At 61.2% G+C, this 23,847-nt stretch overlaps 1 protein-coding gene across 7 annotated transcripts in view; it reads right to left on the bottom strand.

Annotated features, from left to right (window-relative positions):
• Nucleotides 1–611: 611 nt before the first annotated feature.
• Nucleotides 612–23,847, bottom strand: part of GPSM1 (G protein signaling modulator 1) — a 28,253-nt gene continuing 5,017 nt past the window's right edge. For 2 of the 7 annotated variants that reach the window (XM_053557697.1, XM_053557755.1), the window contains exons 2-14: nt 21,682–21,903; nt 20,567–20,702; nt 19,614–19,756; nt 19,209–19,332; nt 18,892–19,007; nt 18,269–18,424; nt 16,849–16,957; nt 15,777–15,900; nt 9,881–9,951; nt 8,854–9,030; nt 4,077–4,218; nt 3,543–3,751; nt 612–2,203 (exon numbers count right to left, since the gene is read on the bottom strand). In XM_053557697.1, coding sequence (XP_053413672.1) covers nt 1,997–2,203; nt 3,543–3,751; nt 4,077–4,218; nt 8,854–9,030; nt 9,881–9,951; nt 15,777–15,900; nt 16,849–16,957; nt 18,269–18,424; nt 18,892–19,007; nt 19,209–19,332; nt 19,614–19,756; nt 20,567–20,702; nt 21,682–21,903 — 1,936 coding nt within the window. In that variant the 3' untranslated portion in view covers nt 612–1,996. Of the gene's footprint in view, nt 2,204–3,542; nt 3,752–4,076; nt 4,219–8,853; nt 9,031–9,880; nt 9,952–14,093; nt 14,284–14,919; nt 15,098–15,776; nt 15,901–16,631; nt 16,731–16,848; nt 16,958–18,268; nt 18,425–18,891; nt 19,008–19,208; nt 19,333–19,613; nt 19,757–20,566; nt 20,703–21,681; nt 21,904–23,847 lie in introns of those variants that run through there. The other 5 variants (XM_053557708.1, XM_053557718.1, XM_053557726.1 and 2 more) reach the window with 5 other exon arrangements.

Raw genomic sequence — 23,847 nt, 5'->3', positions numbered from 1 at the left:
GAGTCTCACTCTGGCTCAGGCTGGTCTTGAACCTGTGAGCTCAGGCAATCTACCTGCCTTGGCCTCCTAGAGCTGGAATTACAGGTGTGAGCCACTGTGCCCAGCTCTGGAGATAGCATCTATAGCCCAGATGTGGTCTTAACGTGTTAGGATCCAGAGTCTGGCTGGTTGCATCCAAACCCCTCTGCAGGTGGGGAGTTGGTGGGGTTCCAGGCAGGGCATGGCTTTAGATGTGGCTGGGGTGGCCTTACTGGCAGGTGTCCCAATGCCTGGCATGGCTGTCCTATGGAGGGTGCTGCCTAGCACACACAGTGCCCAGGACAGCCCCGGGGCCGCCAAGCCACCCAGAGCTCCTTCACCAAATGCACCTGCCATGCCTGGGGTCCTCTGGGTTGTAAGGGGCCGCTCAGGTCCTCTCCTGCCCTGGTGTGGGTGGCCATGTCACTCTTCTGCCCAGCCCCACTCCCAGTAGTCTCAGGGACCAGATGCATTGCTCAGGAATGGACCTGGATGGGTGTGGGTGCCTTGCAGAGCGCAGCCTCCCTCCCAGGTCAGGTCAGCCCTGGGGCTCTCAGAAGCGCCAAACCCCAGACCTAATCCCGAGACAGCACTTGCTTGGCAGACTTTATTTTTTGGGAAAAACAGAAAAACAAGTGTACCTCTTGGAAAGGACCCTCTGACCACATGGCAAACATGTGGACAATAAATACGCATGTCCATTCAAGTATGTGGCAGCTGGCACATTCCAGAGACCCTGTGCCCTGGCATCCATGCTGTGCCTTATTTGGAAGTGAGGCCTCCACTCTCCCCTGTCAGAGCCCCCACCCAGCTCCCAGGCTGTACCACAGGGCTAGGGTCCAGGCCCCCTCCCTAGGCTCAGAGAGCAAGACCCAGAGGCACAACCAGTGGAGGGGCTGCCTGCAGCCCTGGGCGTGCTCAGAGGGTGGGCTGAGGCAGGGTCTAGATGGAAGCACACAGCCACTGTCTCCGAGGGGTCTGTCTGCAGAAGTGCCAGTGGGTCCTGCCTGAGTCCTGGGTCCTGAGCTTGGTGCCCCGTGGTCTGACTCAGGTTTTCAGGGGACTAGACCCCCCACAGGGAGAAGGCAGTGATGTTATCAGCCTCAGCTGATGGATGAGGGTACTACTCCTTTGGAGGGGGCTGGGAGGCTGAGTGGAGCCAAGCCCCTTCCAGCTTTTGCAGACCCACCAACTTAGTGACGGTTGCTCTGGGCACAGAGCTCCTTGCCCGCCAGCATCCTCAGCACTGGGCCCTGCCTGCATTTTGGCCCAGAGACATGGAGTATAGGAATGCTGAGGCTATCACCCCATCCTTCCCTCCCCTTAGAGACAGCCAAGCCTTTGTGAGTCCCTAGCTGGCTCAGGACATGGGCCAGGGCCTCTAGGGGCATCTTAGCCACCTGGTCTGGGGTGGGCTTTCTATGGCTGTCAACCTCCCCTTGCTTCAGCTGGGGCAGAGTTGGGGGACAGGCCCTGGCAGCCCTGCCCCAGGGACCAGGCCAGAGGGCACTGAGTGTGTCTGCCAAACGGCCATCCTAAGACCAGCTTTGGGAGACAGAACCACCCATGTTGCTGGAAACCCCAAGAACAGGCTTCAGAGACACTTTGGGGAGCATAGGGAGATGGTGGGGTTTCACATTTGGCAGGATGAGCTCAAGGAGTGGGTGTGGGGGAAGGGGTGTGGGGGAAGGGCAGGGAGGGTCTGGCCAACATGCAGAAGGCCAGGCCAGGCAGGGGCAGGGATGAGGCTGGGCCTGGCAGGATGGGAGCTTGCCCTCCTGCCACGGGCAGTGCCAGCCTGCGTATGCCACCTGGAGAAGGGGTGCCATGGGCTGTACACCCAGCATTGCTGCGGGGGGGAGGATGTGGGCACAGAGCCTGCCCTTAGCCATAGGCTCAGGAGGATTCAGCTTCTTGGGGAGCTGTGGGCACCGTGGACAAGTATGAGCCCCTGGCGTCTAGGAGTGGGCACGAGGCCTTAGCTGGCGCCAGGCTGGCACTGCTGGGGGGTCACGGGAGGCCCACCCGCCTCCTGCTCAGGGCTCACGGCAAGGTCCACCCGCTGCTCGTCCATGCGCTTGGCCTGCACCCTCTGGATGAGGCTGAAGAAGTCCTCATCTGGCATGGTGGGGCCTCGGGGGAGCACATCAGGTGGGGGGCAGCGCTGGTCATCAATCCTGGAGGACTGAGTGGACACACACCAGGTTGATGGCCTTGCCCTCCCAAGGCCCTTGGCCGGGGGCTCACACCCAGCGGCTCCGGAGGGCTGATCTGCATGGCTGGTGGGCTGCTGTGTCCACCTGGGAAATCAGCTCCGGGGCCACCTGCCTCTGGGCCCATATGCTGGGAGCGCTGACCCTGAGAGTGGTCTTCCCCCAGAGGCTGGCTGGCTGCCCAGCAAGGGGGATTGAACGATGATACCTTCTGGGTGTGGGGTGAGCCAGACCGAGAAGGCAGCTGCTGTGGCAGTGCCCCTGGCTTGCTCCCCACACCTGCTTACCCCCCGGGATGGATGTGGTGTGGCTGTTCCTCAGCACTGCCCTGGATGCTGGCATAGCTGGGACTGCCCCTGGCAGGTCTGGGGACTGCAGCTTACAGAGCCATAGTGTGGACTCCCCGTGGGCTCTGCCTGCCCTGGCATGGAGGCCGGGAGCCTGAGGGGACATCTGGGGTTCTGTGCAGAGCCTGGAGCAGAAGGGCCAGGAGCCGGCGCAGCTGTGGGCCTGTGCATGCATGTGGATGGGGGGTTCTGGGCTTCTCAGGAGGGGCTGGACTCGAGGCAGCTTGTTGAGTGCCTGGCCCAGGGCTGTGGTTTCCTTTCCGCTGTAGGAATGGAAATTCGCTTGCTTTGTGCTTGGGCAGGCCCCCTGCCCCCACCCTGAGCCACCTATTATGCCTCGTGACTCTGAACCCCCCACCTGCTCTTCTTCCCTGCCCTGGATGGCAGGTGGCTGGACCCTGTAGTGACAGTGAGACCCCCAGGCTAGTGAGGAGGATGCTTCTGTAAGGCCACCCAGCTAGAGCCCTGCCCTGGTTCTGCTGCCCACATTGAGGGCTGTGTGGTCCCAGCCTGTGCCCCGCCAGTGGCTGGCAGCCCCAGGTCTCCCTGCCCCCATCTGGAGGTGCTGTTATGCATTTGGTGGGGATCTCTGAGGCCACAAACTTTGGATCTGGCAACCCCCAACCATGACTCTGAGCTCCTGTGCAGTAAGGGGCTGCCCAGCCTGAGGCTGCCTTGGGGTTGCCTTCTTGAGGGGCTCTCATCTTGCCAGCAGATGGGGGCTCCCAAAAAGGAAGCTTCAGGTCTGAGTATCTGTGGTCGTCCAATGACTGCTGAGCCAGCCCTGACCACCAGCCCGTGGCTCCACCCTCCTGGGCATCCCTCAAACATGGCAGGGGACAGAGGGACCGGAGCCCACAGGGGGCCCCTTGAGGTGCCTCCACCACCCCTTCACGGGCTATGAGGCACGGGGGGTCTGGCTGGACAGACAGGATGAGCCCTACCTGCCAGGCGGCAGGCCCACCTGGTACTTGATGAGCATGTTGAAGAACTCGTCCCCGGGCTCCTGTGGGTCCCCATCACCACGGAGGTGCCCTACATTGTTGTGGGTGATGCGCAGCCCGGGCAGGCTGCCCACACTGGCCCGCTGGTCATCCAGCCGGCGGCTCTGGGAACTGGCGATGAGGTCGAAGAACTCTTCGGTCTGGGGGGAGGCTGTCACCGTGGGTGGGGCTGTGGGGGCAGAGGGTGAGGCCTGGGGCACCCTGGGGGCTGTGCTGGGGGCCACCGGTTGGTAGCTGACCTCTGAGCCTACTGCCCCAGGTCCCTGGGGAAATGGGCACCTGGGCGCCTCTCAGCTGGCTGGCCCCTGCCTCTGGGGACTTTGCAACTCTGAGGCAGCTTCTGTGCCCTGACCCAGTGTGTTCTGGGGCAGGGGTGGAGGTAGGGGTGTGGTTGTGGGGGTTGGGGGTGATCACACGCTTCCTAGGAAGCAGCTGGGCAGGAGGTGCCTGCCCGGCTGGCCTGTCCTGCTCCCATGGGAAGAGGGCACACTCACCGGTCCTGTCCCCCAGGCCCTCAGTGGCCCCAGCTTGCCCCTCATCCAGGGGGCAGCGCTGGTCGTCCATGCGGCTGCTCTGGAACCTGCTCAGCAGATCAAAGAAACCCTCCTCGTCCGAAGATGGGGCCCGCGGGATGCTCTGCGGAGGGAATGGGCTACTGCAGCAGAGCTGGCCCCTCGACCTCTGGACAATGTGCCCGCCACACATGGGTGGGAAGCCCAAGCCACAGTCAGGATGCTTAACTGCCCCTGCGGCCAGCCTTTCCCAAGACAGCCGCCCTTGGGAAACCTGCCCCTTATCTGCCTCCTGCGTGTTTCTAGCTCCCCAGCTGCCACCCACCCTCCCAGCCTCAGCCTGGAATAACCCCAGCTTACCCAGGAGCCTCCTGTGCCCCTGCCCCATCACGTCCACTGTCAGCCCCTACAATGAGCTCCCTGTGTCTGTGCACACAGCGCCTCACTTGCTGGCATCTGCCCAACAGGCCAGTGACCTTGGAAGGAGTGCCCCCACCCGGCCTCAGTTTACACATCCACCCTGGGGGAGAAGGTCAGGGGCTCCTGGGCACCTGGGGGTTGGCAGGGGTAGAGCCTTCCTTCCTGCTAGGGCTGACGGATGAGAGACTCTGCCTGGCCCCAGCCTGTCCATCTCACAGCAGGTGGCCTCAGGGCTCCACAGAGCTGGGATCATATAACCCAGGAAGGAATGAACAGGAGAAGCCTTGCCAGCAAAGATGTCACCTTTTGGGTGCTGGACATAGCCTGAAATATGAGACGCCTGAGCTTCTTCTCACCTCCGTCACACAGAGGACAGTAAGGCACAGAGAGGCTGCGTGGCCTGCCAGGGCCACACAGGAGGAGCTGAGGGCCCCACGGGTGACCCTGTTTAAGGACTGGGCCCAGGCTGTTGGGCAGCAATGTGTCTGAGGGCAAAGGGGACCCAGCTGCTAGTGACATGGGTGGAGAGGGGTAGCCATGGCAGCAGGCAGCAGCACCAAGGTCACCCCTGAGGGGCAGGCCCCAAGGCCAAAGCTCGGGAGGGAGAATTGCAGCCTCTCCATGGTGGGGCCAGGAGGGAGGGGAAAGTGGATGCCGAGGGCCACGTGCTCGTGGGCTGGGGATCAAGGACCCTGCCGTCTGCAGAGGGCGGTACAGGTGCCCCCCCAGGAGGCCCAGGGGGAATTGCTCCTGGCTTTTTGGGCCACAGTGGCTAGAGTAGCTGTGGGCAGCCCCAGGTAGAGCCAGGGGAGGAGTGGACTCAGCATAGCATGCTTCAGCCCACTATGATAATCAGGACAATCATGGCTCTGAGCCCCCAGCCCCTGAATCTGGCCTGAGCTGGACTCCAGCAGGTGGAGCCAGGAAGCTGGGCAAGGCCCCTCCCAGAAAGGGACAGGCAGGACCATGGGGTCTGGAGTGCATGTTGCTGGGTTAAGTGACCTGGAAAGGGCCCTGTGGTCTCTTCCAGCCTCATCCTGCATAGCCATGCCCTGGCACTACAGCAGAGCCCTTCTCCAGGGCATTAGCTTGGTCTCCTGGCCAAGCTGATGCCCTCCTCTTTGTGGGGCTGGGGGCCTAGGCCCCCTGGGGCAAAGCTCTCAGCTCAATGCCAGTGCAGAGCGAGGCTCCAGACAGCACCAGGCTCCCTGAGGCCCCTCAGGAGCAGGACCTGCCCCTCAGGACACACTCGGGGGCCTTGGGGCTCCTTCCTCCCTGTTCCAAGCTGACTTTTCTTCCTGTCCTAAACGCTGGCTCTGACCTTCCAGAAGGTCTCAGGGTTCCTTCTGTCAGCCTCACTTCCTCTCCTTAGTGACAGCTCTGTGTCTCTGTGCAGTGGGGGAAATAGACCCTAGTCTAGTCCACCCACCCCAGCTTTGCAGCCCCACCCATCGGAGACAACAAGGGCCCCACACTCACACCGGCCACAGGCTCCCTCCAAGACAGCACCAGGAGCTACGCAGGGCGCAACTTGGGCAGGACGCCAAGAAACCCACTGCCGCTTCAATGCCAGGACCCACGACGTCGGCCCGAGGCTTAAATAGGGCCCTGGGTGACAGCACCCGCCCTCACTCACTCGAATGTGCACACACACGCATGCTCACACACGCACACAGGCGCGCTCTGTAAACACAATGAGATGGATTCCCCCCTTGCGGCCTGTGGGCGGTCACACCAGAGAGCCTATTTGAAAAGCACTTTTCCTGCTCTGACACCGGTGTCCCAGGACTCGCCAGGGGAGGCCACCTCCCTCTTCAGCGGGATTCCCCAGGCAGGCCACTGAGAGTCTAGGTTGCCTTCTTCCTAGACGCCTTGCACTATCCATGCTGGCCCTCCCTGCTCCAGAGCCTCGCTGGGCCCCACTGCTCTGGCCTTGATGTCTTCCATGCCCGGCTCAACTCCAGCTGTCTCTCTCTTGCTGGGCCCACTCCAGAGCACCCCCAGCCCTGCGCACATTGTCCCTACCTTCTGAGGCCAGCCTGCTTCCTACCCACCACCCCAGGATGAGTTTTCTGGGCCCCCCAGACCATACCCAGCCACACCTCCTTGGACCCCAAAGCCCCATCTGGATCGCTACAGGGCCCCTATGCAGCCTAGATTCAGGTCTGGGAGGTTCAGGGCTGGCCTGTCAACAACAGTGATAGCACAGTACCAGTAATGGCTGCATTTTAGATGTGAAATGACCCTGAGATTCAGAGGTGAAGGTCCTCCTGAGAACACGCAGCAGAGATAAAAGGGGACTCTACTGGCTATCAACCTCCCCTGATGTGTCCCCAATCACTGCAGTCCCCATGCAGGTTGCAACCTGGGAATTGACAGTCCTTCCTCTGGGGCACCCAGGGTCCTGACCTCAGGGAGGACAACAGGGATTGGTCACCAGGAGGCCTGAAAGGCTACCACGCCACAGTGCTGAGAGCTCAGCTGTCCCCAAGTGTCCTGCCCTGTGAGGTGGCAGCAGGGTTCAGGAGAATAGGGCCCACAGCAGTTGGGGGCTCCTTAGGCATTGGTTGGTGCCCCCAGACTGTCTGCCCTGAAGCTTATACCTGGAACTGTGTCCTCTGGGCCTGCCAGCCCATGTCCAGGGGAGTTTGCTAGGGGCACACAAAGCTTGGGACACCTGAGCCTGGGGTTCCAGGAAAACCATCTGCACCTCTGAGGCCCCAGAGCTGACTGGCCTTGGCCTGGCCCAAATGTGCTGCCAGTTGCTGGCTTATCAGCCCAGATACGACAGCCAGAGGCAGTCCTGCCCTTCCCACCAGGCTCAGAGATGCTGCATGGAGGCCTCCCAGGAGCACCCACGGGAGGGCCTGATTGGGGGCCCTCCCCCATGTCTCATGCCAACAGATAGACCCTGGGCAGCACTCATGCCTGATGGGTTGTGCTGGGGTTGAGTGAGTTGGGAGGAGACTGTGCCAGGCTGGTGGTAAGGCTGGGCCCCCGCAGTTCTGCAGGCTGAGAGCACCCCACAGGCACCCACGCTACATAGGATGCTGATTAAGCCCATGGAAGGAATTATTTTTAGACTAATTTGTGGGGGTTGAAACTAGGCATGCTGCTCAGCCAGGCTGACCTCTGAAGCTGAACTTGGCTTCTCCATGTTCCTGAATTGTCCAGACCAGGCCCTGCTTGGCACAGCAGGACCTCCAGCCTCTCCCCCATTCCCAGCCCATCCATCTGCCTGACCACCAGTCTCAACCCCATTCAGTCATCCACCCACATGCTTGGCCATCAGCGCCACCCCCCACCCATCTCTCTACCTCTGAATATTGCATTGGGAGATGACTGTGCTCCAGGAAGGGGCTCCTGGACAGCCTGGGGACCTGAGTGGCCCCTGGGCTATGCTGACCACCTGCTGGGCAATTGCCTCCAACATGGCCTCCAATCCAAGACCCTGGTGACCCCGAGCCTGGGTGGACTGGGGTGGGGTATGCTAGCTTCTGACCGTGAGGAGCCCTGGCTGGCCCCAGCTTTCCGTCCCTCCACCAGTCTTCTCTGTAACTGGCACTGGCCACCCCAGCCACGTATCCAGCATGACCCTGCCCCAGGGACGGAGCATGTGTCCCACCTACCCTGCCCTCAGTCCCTGAAAAAGACAAGAAGAGACCCCCAACACTGCTGCCTGGCTGAAGGTGCAGCACCTCCAAGTGCCTCCATGACAAGGCCTGACCTGTGGGCATGGGGCTCCCCACCTACCCCTGACATCCTTCAAGTCCCTCTGCTCAGGGGCCCAGTCCTAAGCTCTGGAGAACCCCAGGAGGTGTCAGGAATTCCAAAATCCCCCAGGATTGTGTTAGCTTTGTCCCCCTCTCAGGGGCTCCTGCCAGGGGACCAGCAGGATTGACACCACTGGCCAGGACTCCTGATGGCTAACTCTGGTGCCTCCGAGAGTCTCCCCAGGGTGCGCTGTCTGGGTGGGCAGGTCTATGCAGCCAGTCCCTTACAGGGATGGGTCAGGAGGGTCCCAGCTGCTGGGGACAGACTGGGAAAAGCAGCTCCCAACTGAGGACAAAGATGGAAACTGAGGCCTGCCCTGACCCTGATGGCCTGATCTCCTGGGGGGTGCTGCCAGCGACTGTGAACACACTGCTCCTGCATTGAGCCCCCTAGACACTGAGCACTCTCTGGGGTCCTAGGGGATACATGGCCCGCTAGGGACCCCTGCCTCCCTGGAGTGATGGCCAGCCTGGCCCCCCACTGGACAGGCTGCAGAGGGGAAGGGGTGCTGTGTGGTCCCCATGTTTGTCTCCCTTCCAGCCCGACTGCCAGCAGAGGCACCTACCGTGCGAGGTACCTGCACCCGGACGTCTGCGCTGTCCAGCGGGGAGTGGCCGCCCTCCCGGGGCCTCCTCTCAGTGTCGGGCCCTTCCTGGTACTTCCTGCTCCTCATGGGGAGGGGGAGTGAGTCCCTGCTGGGCCCCCGCCAGTCCCCTGCATGGTGGCTGTCTCCATTCTGCTCCTGGGAAAGGGGAACTGGGATATGGCATGGGTTCCCTCTTCCAGGTCCCTGAGGGAAGGTGGGCAGGTGCAGCTGCCCCCCATCTCCTAGATACATACAGTAGATGCCTGCTTCCTGGGGAGGGGGAGCGATGGCCTGTGGGCTGAGTGACTCTGGCCAGGGCGGGGAGAGGTGGAGCAAGTTGTCCCCAGCTGTCAGCCTTTTCACACGGGGCAAGGACAGTGACCCCTGAGCCTTGCCTCCTCCTAACCCCTGACAGCTGTCCATAACTGAACCAGGCAACAGTGGAAGAACCAGAGGTTCAGCAAGGTTAGGCCACTGCCCCAGGGTCACACAGCACCCACACATGCCATGTACAGAGCCAGCCCAGGGCCCCAACCCCACCCAGCCCCTCAATCTGTCCTCTGCCTGGGTTTGTGGAGCCCCAGAAGCACCTTGACCTGAAGCAGCCCTACTTCCCCTTTGGGTACAAAGTCTGAATGGGCAGGGAGCAGCCAGGAGGGAGCATCCTAGCTATGGGCTCCCCAGGACACTGGTGGCACAGTAACTAGGTGGGGACATGGGATCTGCAAAGTATAAGGGCCATCTCTGCCCCCTTGGGGCCCAGCTACCAGTAGGTGAAGCAACGTGCTAGGGGACAGTGGGCCACGGGGGGTGGGCGGCAGATGGGCCCATCCAGGCCCTCAGGCTTCTAAGTGCACATTTATCTCCCAGTGACAGGGCACGTGGGCAGGGAAGAGGCCAAGGCAGGCAGTGGCAGCACAGCAAACATGACACCCAATCTCATTAATCACTGCCTACACTCTGGAGTGGCTGTGCTGATACCTGTCCCCATATGGCCCCCACTCACCCGCTCCAGGGGGAGCCTCAGCAGGTCCCAGGTCTCTGCACTCAGCCTCTGTGTCCTCTTGGGTCTGGCCCCTGGAAGACAGCAAGGCCAGTCAACCCAGCAGCCACCTGGGGCATAGCGATAAACTTTCTGACCGTCCGGCCACCCACATGGAGGTAAGGGCTGTGTCCCAGTGTCCTCTGTGTCAGCCAGACAGGCCAGCAGAAGGAAGGGGGCATTGAGATGGGCAGACTTTGTGTGGTGCCAGGTGGGGTCTACCCAAGGTGTCCCTCAGGCCAGGAAAGGCCTGATTCTGGACAAGGCTCTCATCCCAGCCAAGCCATGTGCGTCCTGCCAGCCATATAGCCATGGGCTCAGCTGCCATCACCTCTGTGAAGCTACCCCAATCCCTTACCCAGGGGGATAGGATCTCCTTCATGCAATGCTCCGGGTAGGGGCAGTCCAAACTGAGGTGGTGACAAAGGCCTCAGATGAGCCCTCTGAGGGCTCTTAGGTCAGCTCCACTGCAACACCTTTCCCTGGACTCCTGTCCATCCCTCTTGGCCCAGGGACTGCATCTCCCTACACTGAGGAAAGCCACTGGCCCCTGCCCTAGGGTCCCTGAGCAGCCCTGCAGCTGAGCCTACCTCCAAATATCTACCCAAAATGTGTCCCTGGGTGGAGGCAGGTTACAGTTCAGGGGCCCCCAGGTGATGGTCCTGCTCCGATGGGGGAGGCTTCTGAGCTGAGTTTGGGATAGGTCTGGCCTCAGCCCAGCTACTTCCTAGGCACATGAGGGGGAGAACTGGCCTGGCAGCCAGGCCGGAAACTAGGCAACAAACACCAGACGGGACAGACAGAACGGGAGGCATGAGGACCAATCTGTGAGAGGGGCCGAGGGCCTGGCCGGTCAAGCCAGAGGGGCTGTGGGGGCCTTTCTGGGGAGGTGCATGAGAGGGAGAAGAGTGCAGCCAGCATGGAAAAGGCGGCAGGATGTTCTGGGCAGAGAAGGGGACCAGAGGATAGATCTAGCTATGAAGGACTCTGCCTCTGTCCTGCCACAGGACCCTGGCTCATCTCCAGAGAGCCACTGCCCTCTGGAAGACCAGGCCCTCCTCTCCTGGCCTGATAGCACCCAAACATACACTGGGCACCAACTGTGCCAGGGAGCACCCGTCAGACAGTGGGTGTCCACTGAAGGTGGTGGGTGGAGTGAGTCCTGGTCTCAGGGGACACTCTGAGAACCCAGTCTTAGCACCACCAGGGCAGCAGACATGGACCCTTGGTGCTCTCTGCCCTCAGATGGGCCAGCAGGGACGAGGCCAGGCAGCACAAAGCCATACAGCCTGGGCAGGACAGGACGGGGCTGGGAGGGAGGTCCTGTTTTCTGGAGGGCTGCCCACTGCCCAGCCCCACCCTGGAGTGGGAAGGCAGGTCTGAAGAAGAAATGGGGTTATTCTAAAACCACATGGAGTTTGGGGGTACTGGCAGCATCTTCCCCTGCACACACCCAGAAATAACAGGGAAGCAGCGCCAAGCGCCCCTGCAAAACAGGCAGGCCAAGCCATGTGCGTCCTGCCAGCCATATAGCTGCGCACCATGCCCAGTGGCTGCTCTCTCTGCTGCCCCTGCCCCAGGGGCCCCGGTCGCCTCACTGCTTCTAGCCAGACTGGCCCTCCACTGCCACACTGGCCTGGCTGGGGCTGAAACGCCCTTCTGAGACGCGCTTGAGTGTGCTCCGGGGTGAGGCACTGGCTGTGGGTGGGATGCCCTGGGGCCCTGCTGAATGCACCCTCTGTGTTGAGTGGAGCATGACTTCCTGTCTCTGCCTCCTACAAGGGCATGGTCTAGAAACTTCTCCCAGCTCCGCCCCACCCCTACCTGAGTCTGACCATCACATGGTCATCATTTCTGGCTTCAGCCAGCTCCGGACATTTACATCTGATAACCAGTAGACAACTTCAGCCCACCCAGCATCTCAATGCAGTCCTGCTCAGCCTCCCACAGGCAGCACCTGCCTTGCCCTGAGCTTTAGCTGCCCCCACCTTCACCTCCACTTCTCACTGCTGAGTTCAGATGCTCCCCTTCACAGCAGACCCAGAGTCCAGCCCCTTCCCCCCTCATGGAGAACTGGGTCACCTGCCTTCTCCCCCACCTGTCCTAAGTCCTTTCCTCACATGGGGGCCAGGGACATGAGGACCCGCCTAGGTCTTGCTCCTGGCTCTGCCAGCTGCAAACACAGCCTTGCATTGCCTCTCCACCTGCCAGGCCTGTCCGGTCTCAGGGACTTTGCATGGCTGTCCCCTCTGCCGGGACTGCTGCTCTTCTGGCCCGTGGCTCACTCTTTCAAATGTCACTGTTCATGGGCCCAGCATTTCTGTCATCAGAATCCTTGTTAAAGTCCTAACAGCTGATGTGATGGGAGTCAGAAGGTGATTAGGTTCAGGTGAGGTTCAGGGTCAGATGGCGCCCCCATGATTAGTGCCCTCACCAGAAGACACCGGGGAGTTTGCAAACTCCTTCCCTCCCTTCCTCTTTCTTCCTCTGTCTCTCCACCATGTGAGGACACAGCAAGAAAGCACTGTCAGGAAAGGATCTTCACCAGACCTGGACCACGCTGGAACCCTGACCTTGGACTCCTAGATTCCAGACTGCGAGAATGGCCTGTTGAAGCCACCCTGTCTGTGGTGCTTTGGTAGCTGCCCTGGGTGAAGAGAGCCCCTTCCTAAAGCCCACCTGCCGCTGTAGGGACTGCTGCACCCCCCCACCTTACCACGCCCCCATTCTCTCCCCATGCACACGCTTACTGTGTCACACACATGACTGGCTTCCATCTAGCCTGCTGGAGTCCCACCCTGCCACGATTGTGTCTGCTGGTGTACCTCACGCACTCAGACAGCCCTTGGCACATAGCATGTGCTCTGTAAGTGCTGTGGAGCAAGTAGCTGGTAGGCACCGTGTGCGGGTTCCTATGCACTGTCCCTTCCTCTCCTCCAAGACTCACCGAGGGCTGAGAACACTCAGGCACAGGGAGTGTGAGGAACCTGACCAAGCAGGGCTGGGGGCAGGACGTGCAGGCATGTGTCATCTGAATGAGCAAGGGGAGCTCCAGGTGGCACGGACACCAGGACAGGGAAGTGCAGGCCCAGGCTGATGTCCTCAGGCTGCAGGCCATGTGCTTCTCACACGGGATGACAGTGCCATGTCCAGGCCTTTAGCGCCCACCCAGGCCATGAGTGTAACAGCCTTGTGGGCTCTTGGGCTCACAGCCCTCTCGTCCCTGCACAGTGCTGTTCCCAGAACTACTGGTAGGCCTGTTTCCCAGATGGGCATCCTGAGGCATAAGTAGGTCAGGTCACTTGGTCCACTGGCCAAGGCATGGTAAAGCCAGGGCCACAGCCTACAGCCTAAACTGCCTCTCGAACATCACACCATGCACATCCCTAATCCCCTGGGATGACCAAATGGGACATTCAGAGCACTTCTCCCAGGGAGGGTGACAGCAAGGCCCAGAAGGTGAGGGACTGCACTGGGAGCAAGGAGCCGAGGGCAGTCACGTACCCTGTGAGCCAGGGGGCAGTCAGGCCCTGGCTGGGGACAGGGCAGGGGCAGTGGGTGCAGGCAGAACTCGGGGCAGCTCCCTCCGCCTCTTTCATGTGGAACATGCTGGCCCCCTGAACCCCTGAGCCTGGACTCAGATGATGGGGGCGGGGCAGCAGCTGGAGGAGGTGTCACCCTCCATGTTTCCGGCCTCTGCTGGCTGAGGGTGGTGAGATTAACAGACTGAACTGCAGCAGGGCTCTTTCTCCTCCATGTGCATAAAAGTCCCCTTGTTTTTGCAAGGCAGTAAAGGAAAACTGAGTCTGGCTGGACCAGCCTTACCCCAGCCCTCAAGCCAATCCAGCTACCTTGCCTACAAACAGGACCCGCCCACTCCGCACGAGGCCACGCCCCACCACCCGCCCGACCACGCCCCCTTCAACCCCACACTCTCCGCTCACAAAGACCACGCCCCCCCAGCCTGGCCCAGGCCAACTCGGCCCGCCCCCCAGGAATGCCGCCCCGCCACCTCCTTGCCTTTCCAACTCGGTGCCCACCAGACCCCCGGCGACTCCGCCATAGTAACAGGCTCTGGACATGCACCTGCCCACCCACCGCACCCCCACAGGATAGTCCCGGGCACAGCCGCGAAATGAAGGCGGGGGACGAAAGCTGGTGTCCCCCTCCTCCTCACCTGAGCGGGGATCTCCCCCAGGGCCACCCAGGCTCGCAGGGCGCAGCTGCATCCCAGGCAGGAGCCCCCCAGGCCGAGTGGCAGGGCTGCGGAGGCCCCCAGACCCGCCTGCACACTGCCCGGGAGGAGGGCGTTTCCTCCGCGTCCTACAGCCGGCCACGGGCAGCCTGTTGGGCGAGGCTTCCGGGGGCCCCTGGCTGGAAAGGTCTGGCCCACGGGACCGGCAGAGGGCCTGGAGAGGGACAGAAGCTGCCTTGTCCGCGACCGCTCACCCACGACGGCCCCCCTTTTCTTTGGCAGGAGCCTCCGGAGCTGGGCCGCCTTTGTGGGAGCTTTTCCAGGCGCCCAGCCCTCCCCCTACCAGCTGCAGGGTCGAGGAGGGTGCGAGGGTGGGAAGGGGAGCTCTCGACAGGGCTACCCACCTCAGGAAACCTGGCTGGCCATGGATAGACTCCAGCCGGGACATGGAGGGGCTGGGGGCTACTCTCCAGCCCAGCCCTTGCCCACTGGTCCCATGGGCCATAGAACCCTGGTACATGGGCTGGCTGAGGGTCTCAGAAGCCTCTGCTCTTTCCCCTCTGTCCTAAGCCTTTTGGGGGTGGTATCAGGTGTCCCCAGTTTCCCAAGCCAGGTCATCGTCAGAACCCATAAACCCCCCACCATGTCCGGGACCCAGCAACCCGGGGGTAGCAGAGACTCTCGCAGCAGCCTGCTTCCCGTCTGGGGGGCCATGAGGTACACAGCCATGAAGGGACTAGGGCTCAATTCCTGGCAAACTCAAGAACCACAGGCAGGGGCAGCTGACCCCGCCCTGCTCCTCACCTACCAGGCAGCCACCTCAAAAAGCCAGTGCAGCGTGGTCCCCTAGCCCGGCCACCTGGCCTCCACATTAATTAATCTATTTGCTCTGCAGGGAACGTCCTGTTCTTGGTGCTCTGTGTCATTGACCTGTGTGGGCTGCAGTCAGCCCACAAGTGAAGTGGTCATTGCTGCCTTGGGCTGGCCTGACTAGAGCCCCCCACCCAGCCCACACAGCCCCACCCAGCTCTGTAATGACACTGACTGCCCTGAGGCCAGAGCAGCTGGGGGCAGCGGGCAGCCATCTCTTATCCTTCTGCTATAGGCCTGTGGTGCCACCAGGTACGTGGTAGGGAGGGGCCCAGGGCAATCGCAGGCCCTTGCTGCCCAAGGACAATTAAGAACTGGGCTTTCCAACAGCATCTGGGCCAGCCGCTGAGCCCCTGCGCCCCTGCGGCTGGCTCTGCCTCCCAGATACCCATTCCTACCGTGCCCCTTCCCCAGCTCCTGATCCTGAGGCCCCCTCACCCTGCTCAACATACTGCCTGGCAGTCTATCTGCTCAGCCTCCAGCCCCACCGTGGGCTCCTGAGCACCGGACAGGGGTCTGAATCTCTCTCCCAGACCAGCACAATGGCTAAGCCGAAAAGGTGTCCGGATGCCCAGGGACAGGGTCACCCTTTCCTTCCTGAACTCCTCTGTTAACTCTCCTTGTGACACATGCAGGGAAGCTGGCACTGTCCAAGGGGCATCAAGGAGAGTTGCCGCCCCCTCCCACAGGTGTCCCTCCTACCATGCCCTAGCCAGATGAGGTCTGGCAATGGCCCAGGCTGAGGTTTGTACCCATAAGGCACTGCACTCCTCCACCCCCAGCCCGACGACTCACCCTGGGCCTCGTAGCCCGCCAGATCAGGCTTTTCTGCAGCTGCTGGGCTGGTCAGGCGGCCGAGTGCTAGTTGCAGCTGCGCGACGTTCATGCGGGCTGTGAGTTCCCCATTGCGGTCCCCGATCTGTAGCCAGCAGGGGTGGTTCAGTGGGCAAGTGGGGCTGGGGGACCCTGCAAGGGGCTCCCAAAGGGACATCCGTGGCTCCCAGCACACCTGTGCCTGGCTCACTGGGTTGCCAGGGCTGGCCACTGACCCTAGGGCCTCTGAGGAACCAAGACTCACTGTGGCCCTAAAGGTAGAGTCCGGGACTCTGTTCCTAGCCAAGGTGTCTCCTGTGTCCCAAGTAGCTTTAGTCCCACCTCAGAAATGCTTGGGCCTGAGGGAGCTGGCCCTGTGCCTTATGGGGTCCTCCAGTGGGCATCAACCTGGCCCTGGCCTGGCTGGCCAGCCCGGACTCGCATTCTGAGGCTTGATGGGGGACCATCCCAGGGCATCTGCTTGCCCAGGAACAAACTCAAGTCAAGTGGAGGAGACAGTGGGCACAGCACAGCTGCAGCAAGGGGCCCCGGAGGCATTGGAGGCTTCAGGATCCCTGGTGGAGGTCTCCAGACAAGGACCTCTGCTGGCCTGAGCATTCCTGGCCCTCCCCACCTATATCTAGGTGCCTGCAAGCCTCGCCCACCCAGTTACTTCTCACACAGATCCATCTTTAACACAGACAGGCCTGGAGGTGTCTGGCAGCAGTGGCCTTGTCACTGGGGATGCTTCCTAAAGGTGCAGTGGAGTGAGGTGCCATAAGAACAGGCCAGGACCCAGGCAGGCCCAGAGTTCATGTGTGATGCCCCAACCCTCACCACAGTAGGAGGGTCTTGGTGGGCAGGGCCCACTCCAGGAAAAGGAGACTCAGCTTCCCAAGAGGGTACCCAGCTAAGGGCAGCAGACATGAAGCCAGCAGGCCTCTGAAGGATCAGGTGGCCAATGGCTGCAACAGCCAAGGATAGAAGGGATAGTCCTGGCATACTTGGGGCAGAGAGGGCCTGGCACGGTCGGAGAGGGCGGGCACTGGCTCACCTCCTGGGAGATTTGCAGGTGCTTCTTGGCAAAGGTCAGGGCCTGCGCCGGGCTCCCCATGGACACATAGGCGTTCCCCAGACTCCAGCACGCCCGGCCCTCGCCCACTCTGCCAGACAGGGGGACAGAGTCCATGGCTGCCCTCTCCAGCCCTGCACCCCATGCCAAGTCCCCAAGCCTCCTGGTGGTCAGGGTCCTGATGTGATGTTAGGTGTCACACCCATGACCTGAGTGGGCAGTATTGCCTGGTCCTGGGGGTCACCAGGGACCCACAGGCTCAAGAGGCATCAATAGGATGGGAGGAAGACACTCCCCCAGCCAGGATCACCCACAGATCTTGCCACCGTTGGGGAGAAGCACCAATAGTCGGAGGATCAGCGCATCACACCTAAGCTGTTGGGTGGGCTTTGCCTGCAGGGACCAACCTGCTCCGGCTGGCCGGCCTGCTGTTCCTGGCGGCCTTGGCCTCTCCCGCCACCTGGTGGCTGGCGAGGCTCTCTCCACTCTTGGAAGGCCCCGACTCTGTACTTTGGGTAGTTGATTTTTAGACCTGATGTGAAATGTACCTGGCCTAAACTTAACATACTCGTGTAGTGTGACCGCTGCCTCCATCTAGTTCCAAAACATTTTTATCACCGCTCCCAGGACAACCTGGCGCCACTCTAAGGCCTCTGGTGGGGTTGGGGGCAGCCCTTAGAACAGCAGTTCTCAACCTGTTTGTTGTGACCCCTTTGGGGGTTGAATGACCCTCTCTCAGGGGTTGCTTAAATACATCCTGCATATTTTATTTATATTACGATTTATATTTATATTACGATTCGTAACAGTAGCAAAATTACAGTTATGAAGCAGCAACGAATATAATTTTATGGTTGGGGGTCACCACAGCTTGAGGAACTGTATTAAAGGGTTGCGGCATTAGGAGGGTTGAGAACCACTGCCTTAGAAGATCACTCCTTCCACCAGTTGTGAGCCACTGGCCCGCAGCTCTACCTCCCTTGTTTGGGCCCTGGCCCTCCCATACCTGCATGTAGGGGTGTCTCAGGAGCCTGGGGCCTGCCTTTCTCTCTCTAGAAGCTGCCATTTACATGAATGCAGTGGGGGGCAGGGGGAGGGCAGTGGATTGAGTGCAGGGGAGGGGGGCTAAGCTCCCTCAGCTCCTGCCAGGGGTGCTGTGAGTGGCCAGACCAACATCCACAGTCTAGTTCAGACCCACAGCAGTGTCATCCACCACTGATGGGTGGGGAGGCAGAGGCCTAGGGGTGTCCCACCTAGGTCACCCTGTGCTCTGTGGCAGAGTGGGGGCTTGGACCCAGACTGACTTGGCCTGGTTGCTGAAATTCAGCCCAGTGGGCCAGCAGGAGCTGTTGAGGGCCCTCTGGGCCAGCCCCGCCTGCCCACCCCACGTGCATGCCCGCACCTGTCGGCCAACTCCTGGGCAATGAGCAAGTGGCGCAGGTGGTACTCGGCGGCACGCTCATAGTCCTGCAGCAGTGTGTAGGTGTTGCCCAGACTGTAGCAGGCCTGTGCCTCCACCGCCTGGTCCCGGAGTTGTCGTGACAGCTGCAGCGTCTTCCTGCATAGAGGGCAAGGGTCACCCCTGGGGCAGGCTGGGCAGCGGAAAAGAGGCTTGCCCTCTGCTCTCCAGGTCCCAGTGCGGTCTCTTTGGGGCCTCAGAGGGATGAAGTATCAGACCCCACTGGACCCAGACCGATATGGGCTCCTGCCAGGCTCTGGCAAGTCTCTTGACCACCCTGAGCCACTGCTCCTCTCTGGGGGAAAGGGGACAGTGAGGCCCACCACTCAGGCCCCAAGATGGGCTGTCTGGGGTTGAGTACAGGACCCAGAGCTAACAACCCAGGCCTTACCTGGAGGCTACTGCTCTGCTACTCAGGGCAGGAGGCAGACGGCTCAGAGCCTGGCACAGGCCGGAGACCTCTGGGAGCTCAGTCCACCTGCCCTTCAGCTCCTAGGGAAGCTGTCAGACCCCTGCCTCCGCACCCAGACCCCCAGGCCCTCCCTCTTCCTGGGGTGGGGTCCTACTTGTAGTACTCAGCGGCCACATCGAAGCGCCCCAGGAAGATGTGGGCGTTGCCCAGGTTGCTGTAGGCCCTCCTCTCGGCCGCCTTGTCTCCAAACTCCTTAGCAATGGCCAGGCGCTGCGGAGGAAGATCCAAGGCCCAGGTGGGTCCCAACAAGCATGGGCAGGTGCTGCCAGCCTGCCCAGATTGCTGGCCCATGTCTGTATATCCAGGGGAGCAGATAAGAGCCAGGAGATCAAGTGCAGAGGAAGCCGGAGCTCCACGGGACATGTTACCCCACCCCACTTTCAAGGCCCACTACCCTCCACTGCGCCTCACCTCCTTGTGGAAGGCCGTGGCCTCTGTGAAGTTCCCCAGCAGGTAGTGGGTGTTGCCCAGGTTGCCGTAGGCCCTGCCCTGGGCTGCCCTGTCGCCCAGCTCCTTCACCAGGGACAGGTTCCTCCTGGAGGCCGAGTCCATCTGAGCTGTGTTCCTCTCAGCCCCCATCTCCACCCGCCCCAGCCAGGAGATGCTATGGTTTCTACATGGCCCTCTCCGGCCCACCCGAAAGAGCAGACATAGGGTGGACTCCCTCAGTGCCAGCCATGTCGCTCTCAGGGTACAGGGCTTGCTCTGGTCCCCCCATTCACTGGCAGGTGTGGGTGGAGGAGGGGCCTTCACTGTCTACCATCGTGGGTTGTGGGAGGTGTGGACTGGGGGTGCCCCGCAGGCTGCCCTACTCACTCGTAGAACTCAGAGGCTCGGCCCAGCGTCTCTCGCACGTCGGGCGGCAGGTGCCCAGGGTCCTGTGCAGCGCTCCAGGACAGCTGCTTGCCCTTGGCATGATACACGTTGCCGATGTTGTAGAGAGCCCTGGCCTCCCCGACCTACAGGCGGCACCGAGGTATGGGATATGCCTTGGGGATGTGTCAAGGACCTGGCCTGTTGTCCTTGGCCCCAATGGCAAGAACCTTGGCCATTCACTGAGTCACAGGCACTAAGGTGGGTCAGGCCCTGAGGATGGGACATAGGAGACCCTGCTTAATCTCTCCCTTCTCTGCCAACTGGGGTAGCTGAAGTGGCCAGGCCCTTATCTCTGTCCTTCTCTGATGCCCAAGGGTGACAGCTCCAGCCCAGGGCCAGATGCTGAGGCCTCCAGCCTGGCCAGGCTGCCTCTGGCTATGTGACTCAGGGCAATTCTAGTCTCAGTTTTCCTGCTGGTACTAGGGAGTAAAAGTGTTCATTTCAGGGTTATAGTAGAGGTCAGCCCAGAAGGCAGGTGGAGTGTCCATCCCAGGACAAGACCTGCGCCTGCTTTGTTGCTGTGGTCACTACCATGGTCTTACAACCTGTCCTGCCCAGGCCTCTTCCCACAGCCATGCTGCCTCCCTCTGGATGCCATGTGGAGTGACTGGGGGTGCTGACAGACTCAGGGGGATGTCAGCAAGAAGAGGCACAGAGCCGAGTGTGGAAGATGGGCCAGGTCTCTGCCCTGTGGTGTCAACGTGAACTGGGGGTACCCTCAGTTTTGAGGGCTCAGGACTCTCCAAGTCACTCAGAGTCTAGGGAACCAACCTCCTCATCTTCTCTCCCATGGGGTAGATAGGTGAATGTGGTGTTGCCCGCCCACACTCGGCTCTGGACACAAGGTGCAGAGCAGGGGAGGAGGGGCAAACAGCCAGGGGCCAACCCCTCACCTTGTCCCCCTGCTCCTGGGCGATGTCCAGGTGCCGTTGGCAGCAGACCACAGCCTCATCGAATCGGCCCAGGACCTTGAGTGTGTTGCCTAGATTCCCACTGGCCTTGGCCTCCCCCATGCGGTCACCGATGGTCCTGGAGGGAAGGAGTGAGTGAGAGGCCAGGCTGACGCTGGCCAGGGGGTCATGCTGGGCAGGTGAGGTCCTGAGGGCAGTTTTGGAGCAGTGTGTCCAGCTCAGGACCAGTTCCTCTGCTGGGCCAGGTCTGGGGGTCACCCCTGCAGAACCTGCAGAAGGGATGTGAGCTACACATGGGAGCCCAGGACCTGGCTGCACTCACCTGAGGCTTGCAGCTATTAGGGGCTGGGGAGGACTCGAGGGACAGCTGGGGAGCCTGGCAGTGGGAAATTAAGATTCCGATAACTCATTCAGTGAATATTTGCTGCATGCTGCTGGCACAAGACACTGGACAGGGGACTGAGGATGATGCGGGGCTCATTGCCCAGTGGGGCAGGGCTGGTGTGAGCAGGGCTGATGGGCACATAGCCCTGAGAAGCTCTGGACCCTGGGCGGTCAGGACAGCAGTGGAGAGAGGAGAGTGAGGAGGAGGGAGAAGGAAGATGAGGAGAGAAGTGGGAGGAGGGATCGTGCAGGGAATGAGCAAGGTGGTCCTGCTGGCTCAGACTGGGCAGTCCTGGAGGCACTTAGGATCCTGAGGCCAGGGTGGATGGGGAGGGGGCCATGAGCCTGCTGGGGCTTGGAGCTCCCAAGGAGAGCAGGGAGTCCCCAGGGAAGGACCACGCATCACAGAGCAGGTGGCTAGGAGTACACATGGGTCCCCACAACCAGGGAGTGGCCCAATCTCTGGGTGGTGCTCTGGGCCAGATACGCACGTGTACTCAGATACACGGAGTGCTGGGTCCCACCTCCTGCTCTCACACCCACACACGGACCCAGTCATAGGTGGGGGGGCCCTGCAGGATTCCCAGACCCTCTCCAGGTCAGAGGGGCCCTGAGAGCTGGCATGATCCTCACATTGGAACCACCCTCCCCACCTACTACCTGGCCAGGCGCTGGTCAGCAGGCGAGCCTTGGGCCCTGCAGGCTGTACTCACCGGGCCAGCAGTAGGTCATGCTTGTGGAACTGCAGTGCCCGGGCGTACTCCTTCAGGTAGAAGTAGGCGTTGCCTAGCTGGCTGTATATGGCACTCAGCGTCTTCAGGTCCTCAGTCCCCACCTGCACTGCAGCCTCGAAGAAGGCCACACCTGCCTTGAAGTCACCAGCCTTGCAGAGACGCTCACCCTCCAGGGCCAGCTCCAGACACGATGCCTCCATCCTGGGCAGACAGACAGGGGGTCACAGCCCACCCTCGCCTGGCCATGCTCTAGGCATCACTACAGATGGTGCCCCTCAGCTTGGGGAACCCTGGGCCTGTGCCACACCTGTGCTCACAGACCTAAGCCTCTCTTTGGTGTGCAGGCTGGGGACACATAGCCCTGAGAAGCTCTGGACCCTGGGAGGTCTTGAAGGCTCCCCAGTTTCCCTCTGCCCAGACCTCCCTGCCTGGCCCTCGCCATAGCTGGGGGAAGGCCTGAGTCTGACCACAGTGAGGCCCGCAGGCCCCAGCAGCCAGTGCTTGATTTTGGCCAAGCTCCAGGGAGCAGGGGCAGTCTCTATACCCCACCTCCCTGAACTCCAGCCCATCAGGCCGAGGGGATCACCTGGTGGCTGTGGCCTTCTAAGGTGGATGACTGAGGCTCTGGGAGGAGGGTGAGCTGGTCAAGGCAACATAGGTGAGACCTGGTCCAAGCCTCGGCCCATCCTGCATCCCAGGGAAGGACCCCCATCCTCCCAGCTGTCCACGCTGGGTCCCCACTACACAGAGCTGAGACAGACTCGCTGGCTGCTGGCCAGGACCGGCCTGACACAGCTGCTCCCACCACACTGCACTCCCCAGCGCTACTGTGGGGGATGTGAATGGTGCCATGTCCCAGGGTGAATTCCAATTCCTGCCCTGAAAAATCATGGTCAGCCCGAAGGGCCCAGGCCCCCCATGGGGACCCTGGTGTTCCTGCTGAAGGCTGTGCAGCCCCTATCCCCTCACCTTCAGGCAGAGAAGCTCCTCATCCTTGGGCCCTGCACAGCCCCCTGAAGTCCCTATACCCAGGGCCTCAGATGAGCTGCCCTCAGACTCGGCCACTGGGGAGGGGTCACTGGTCAGGCTGCTGCAGGCCCTGGCCGGATGCTTTGCCCTGGGAAGCTGGGTCTCCTCCTCCATGCTGCTCCCACCAGGGGTGGAATAGCTGTTAGTGGGAGGCACAGCCCATGGATGCCATGGGGTGAGCAGAGTGCCCCATCTCCAGGGTGCCCCTGGGGGTGTAGAGTGAGTGGCTAGGGGGACTCAGCAAGGGCAGTAGGGGTGGTCCCTGGAAGTGGCAGTCCAGAGAGGACCCATCAAGGATGGGGCACGCTCAGCCGCCAGCCCAGGGCCAGCCCCCTCATTCCTGTTCTCTTTCTTTTACTTTCTGATACAACCAGCATTTGTGAAAAGCTACAAGTAATTAAAAATGACCACATCCAAAGCTCCCGTGGCACCCAAGGTACGGGGCCCTCCTCTCTGATGTTAGAACAGTGTAATGATCAGGAGTGACTGGGAGAAAAAGCAGTGGACTTCCTTAAAAAAGAAAGCGCTGTCCAGGGTGATATTTCTCTGCTACTTTAACCAAATGCCCCTCTGACAGAAACCACAAGGCCCGATCACTTTAATCCTGCCTTGTCAAGCAAACAGGTCACTTCTAACTTTCCCAAGGTAATGGTGCCACAGGGACAGACCTGGGCAGGTGGACGAGTCCCCTCTGGCCTGGAAACTGGCACCCCATGGGCTCAGAGATTTCTGCTGGGGAGACCCCTGCTGTGCCCCAGACTGCAGTGCCCAGTCCCCAGCAGGATTGCCATCCCCCCTCTTAGGGCCCCTCTGGAGTGGGCTTCTGCCCAGTCCACCCTTCTAGACTTTCCCAGGTCATGAGCCTCAGAGCAGCCCTGAACTCTTAGGCAGAATGCTCAGACAGGAGGAAGGAGAGGCCCTGCCTGAGCCAGCCAGGCTTCTGGGACCCCCCGGGGCCTGCTTCAGACTGGCCCTGCCTTGCCCAGGGGCCCTGGGCCACCCTCCAACTCACTGGTGCTCACTGAGCGCCTACGCTATGTCCTGCCCAGAGCAGTCACCGCTCCCACGCTGGGGGTTCCCCCCCAGCCTGCCTGCTGCAGGACCCAGGGAGGGAGT

The sequence above is a fragment of the Nycticebus coucang genome, chromosome 2 (genome assembly GCF_027406575.1).
Source record: "Nycticebus coucang isolate mNycCou1 chromosome 2, mNycCou1.pri, whole genome shotgun sequence".
NCBI classification, from domain to species: Eukaryota; Metazoa; Chordata; class Mammalia; order Primates; family Lorisidae; genus Nycticebus; species Nycticebus coucang.
This window is presented reverse-complemented; position numbering and strand designations above follow the sequence as displayed.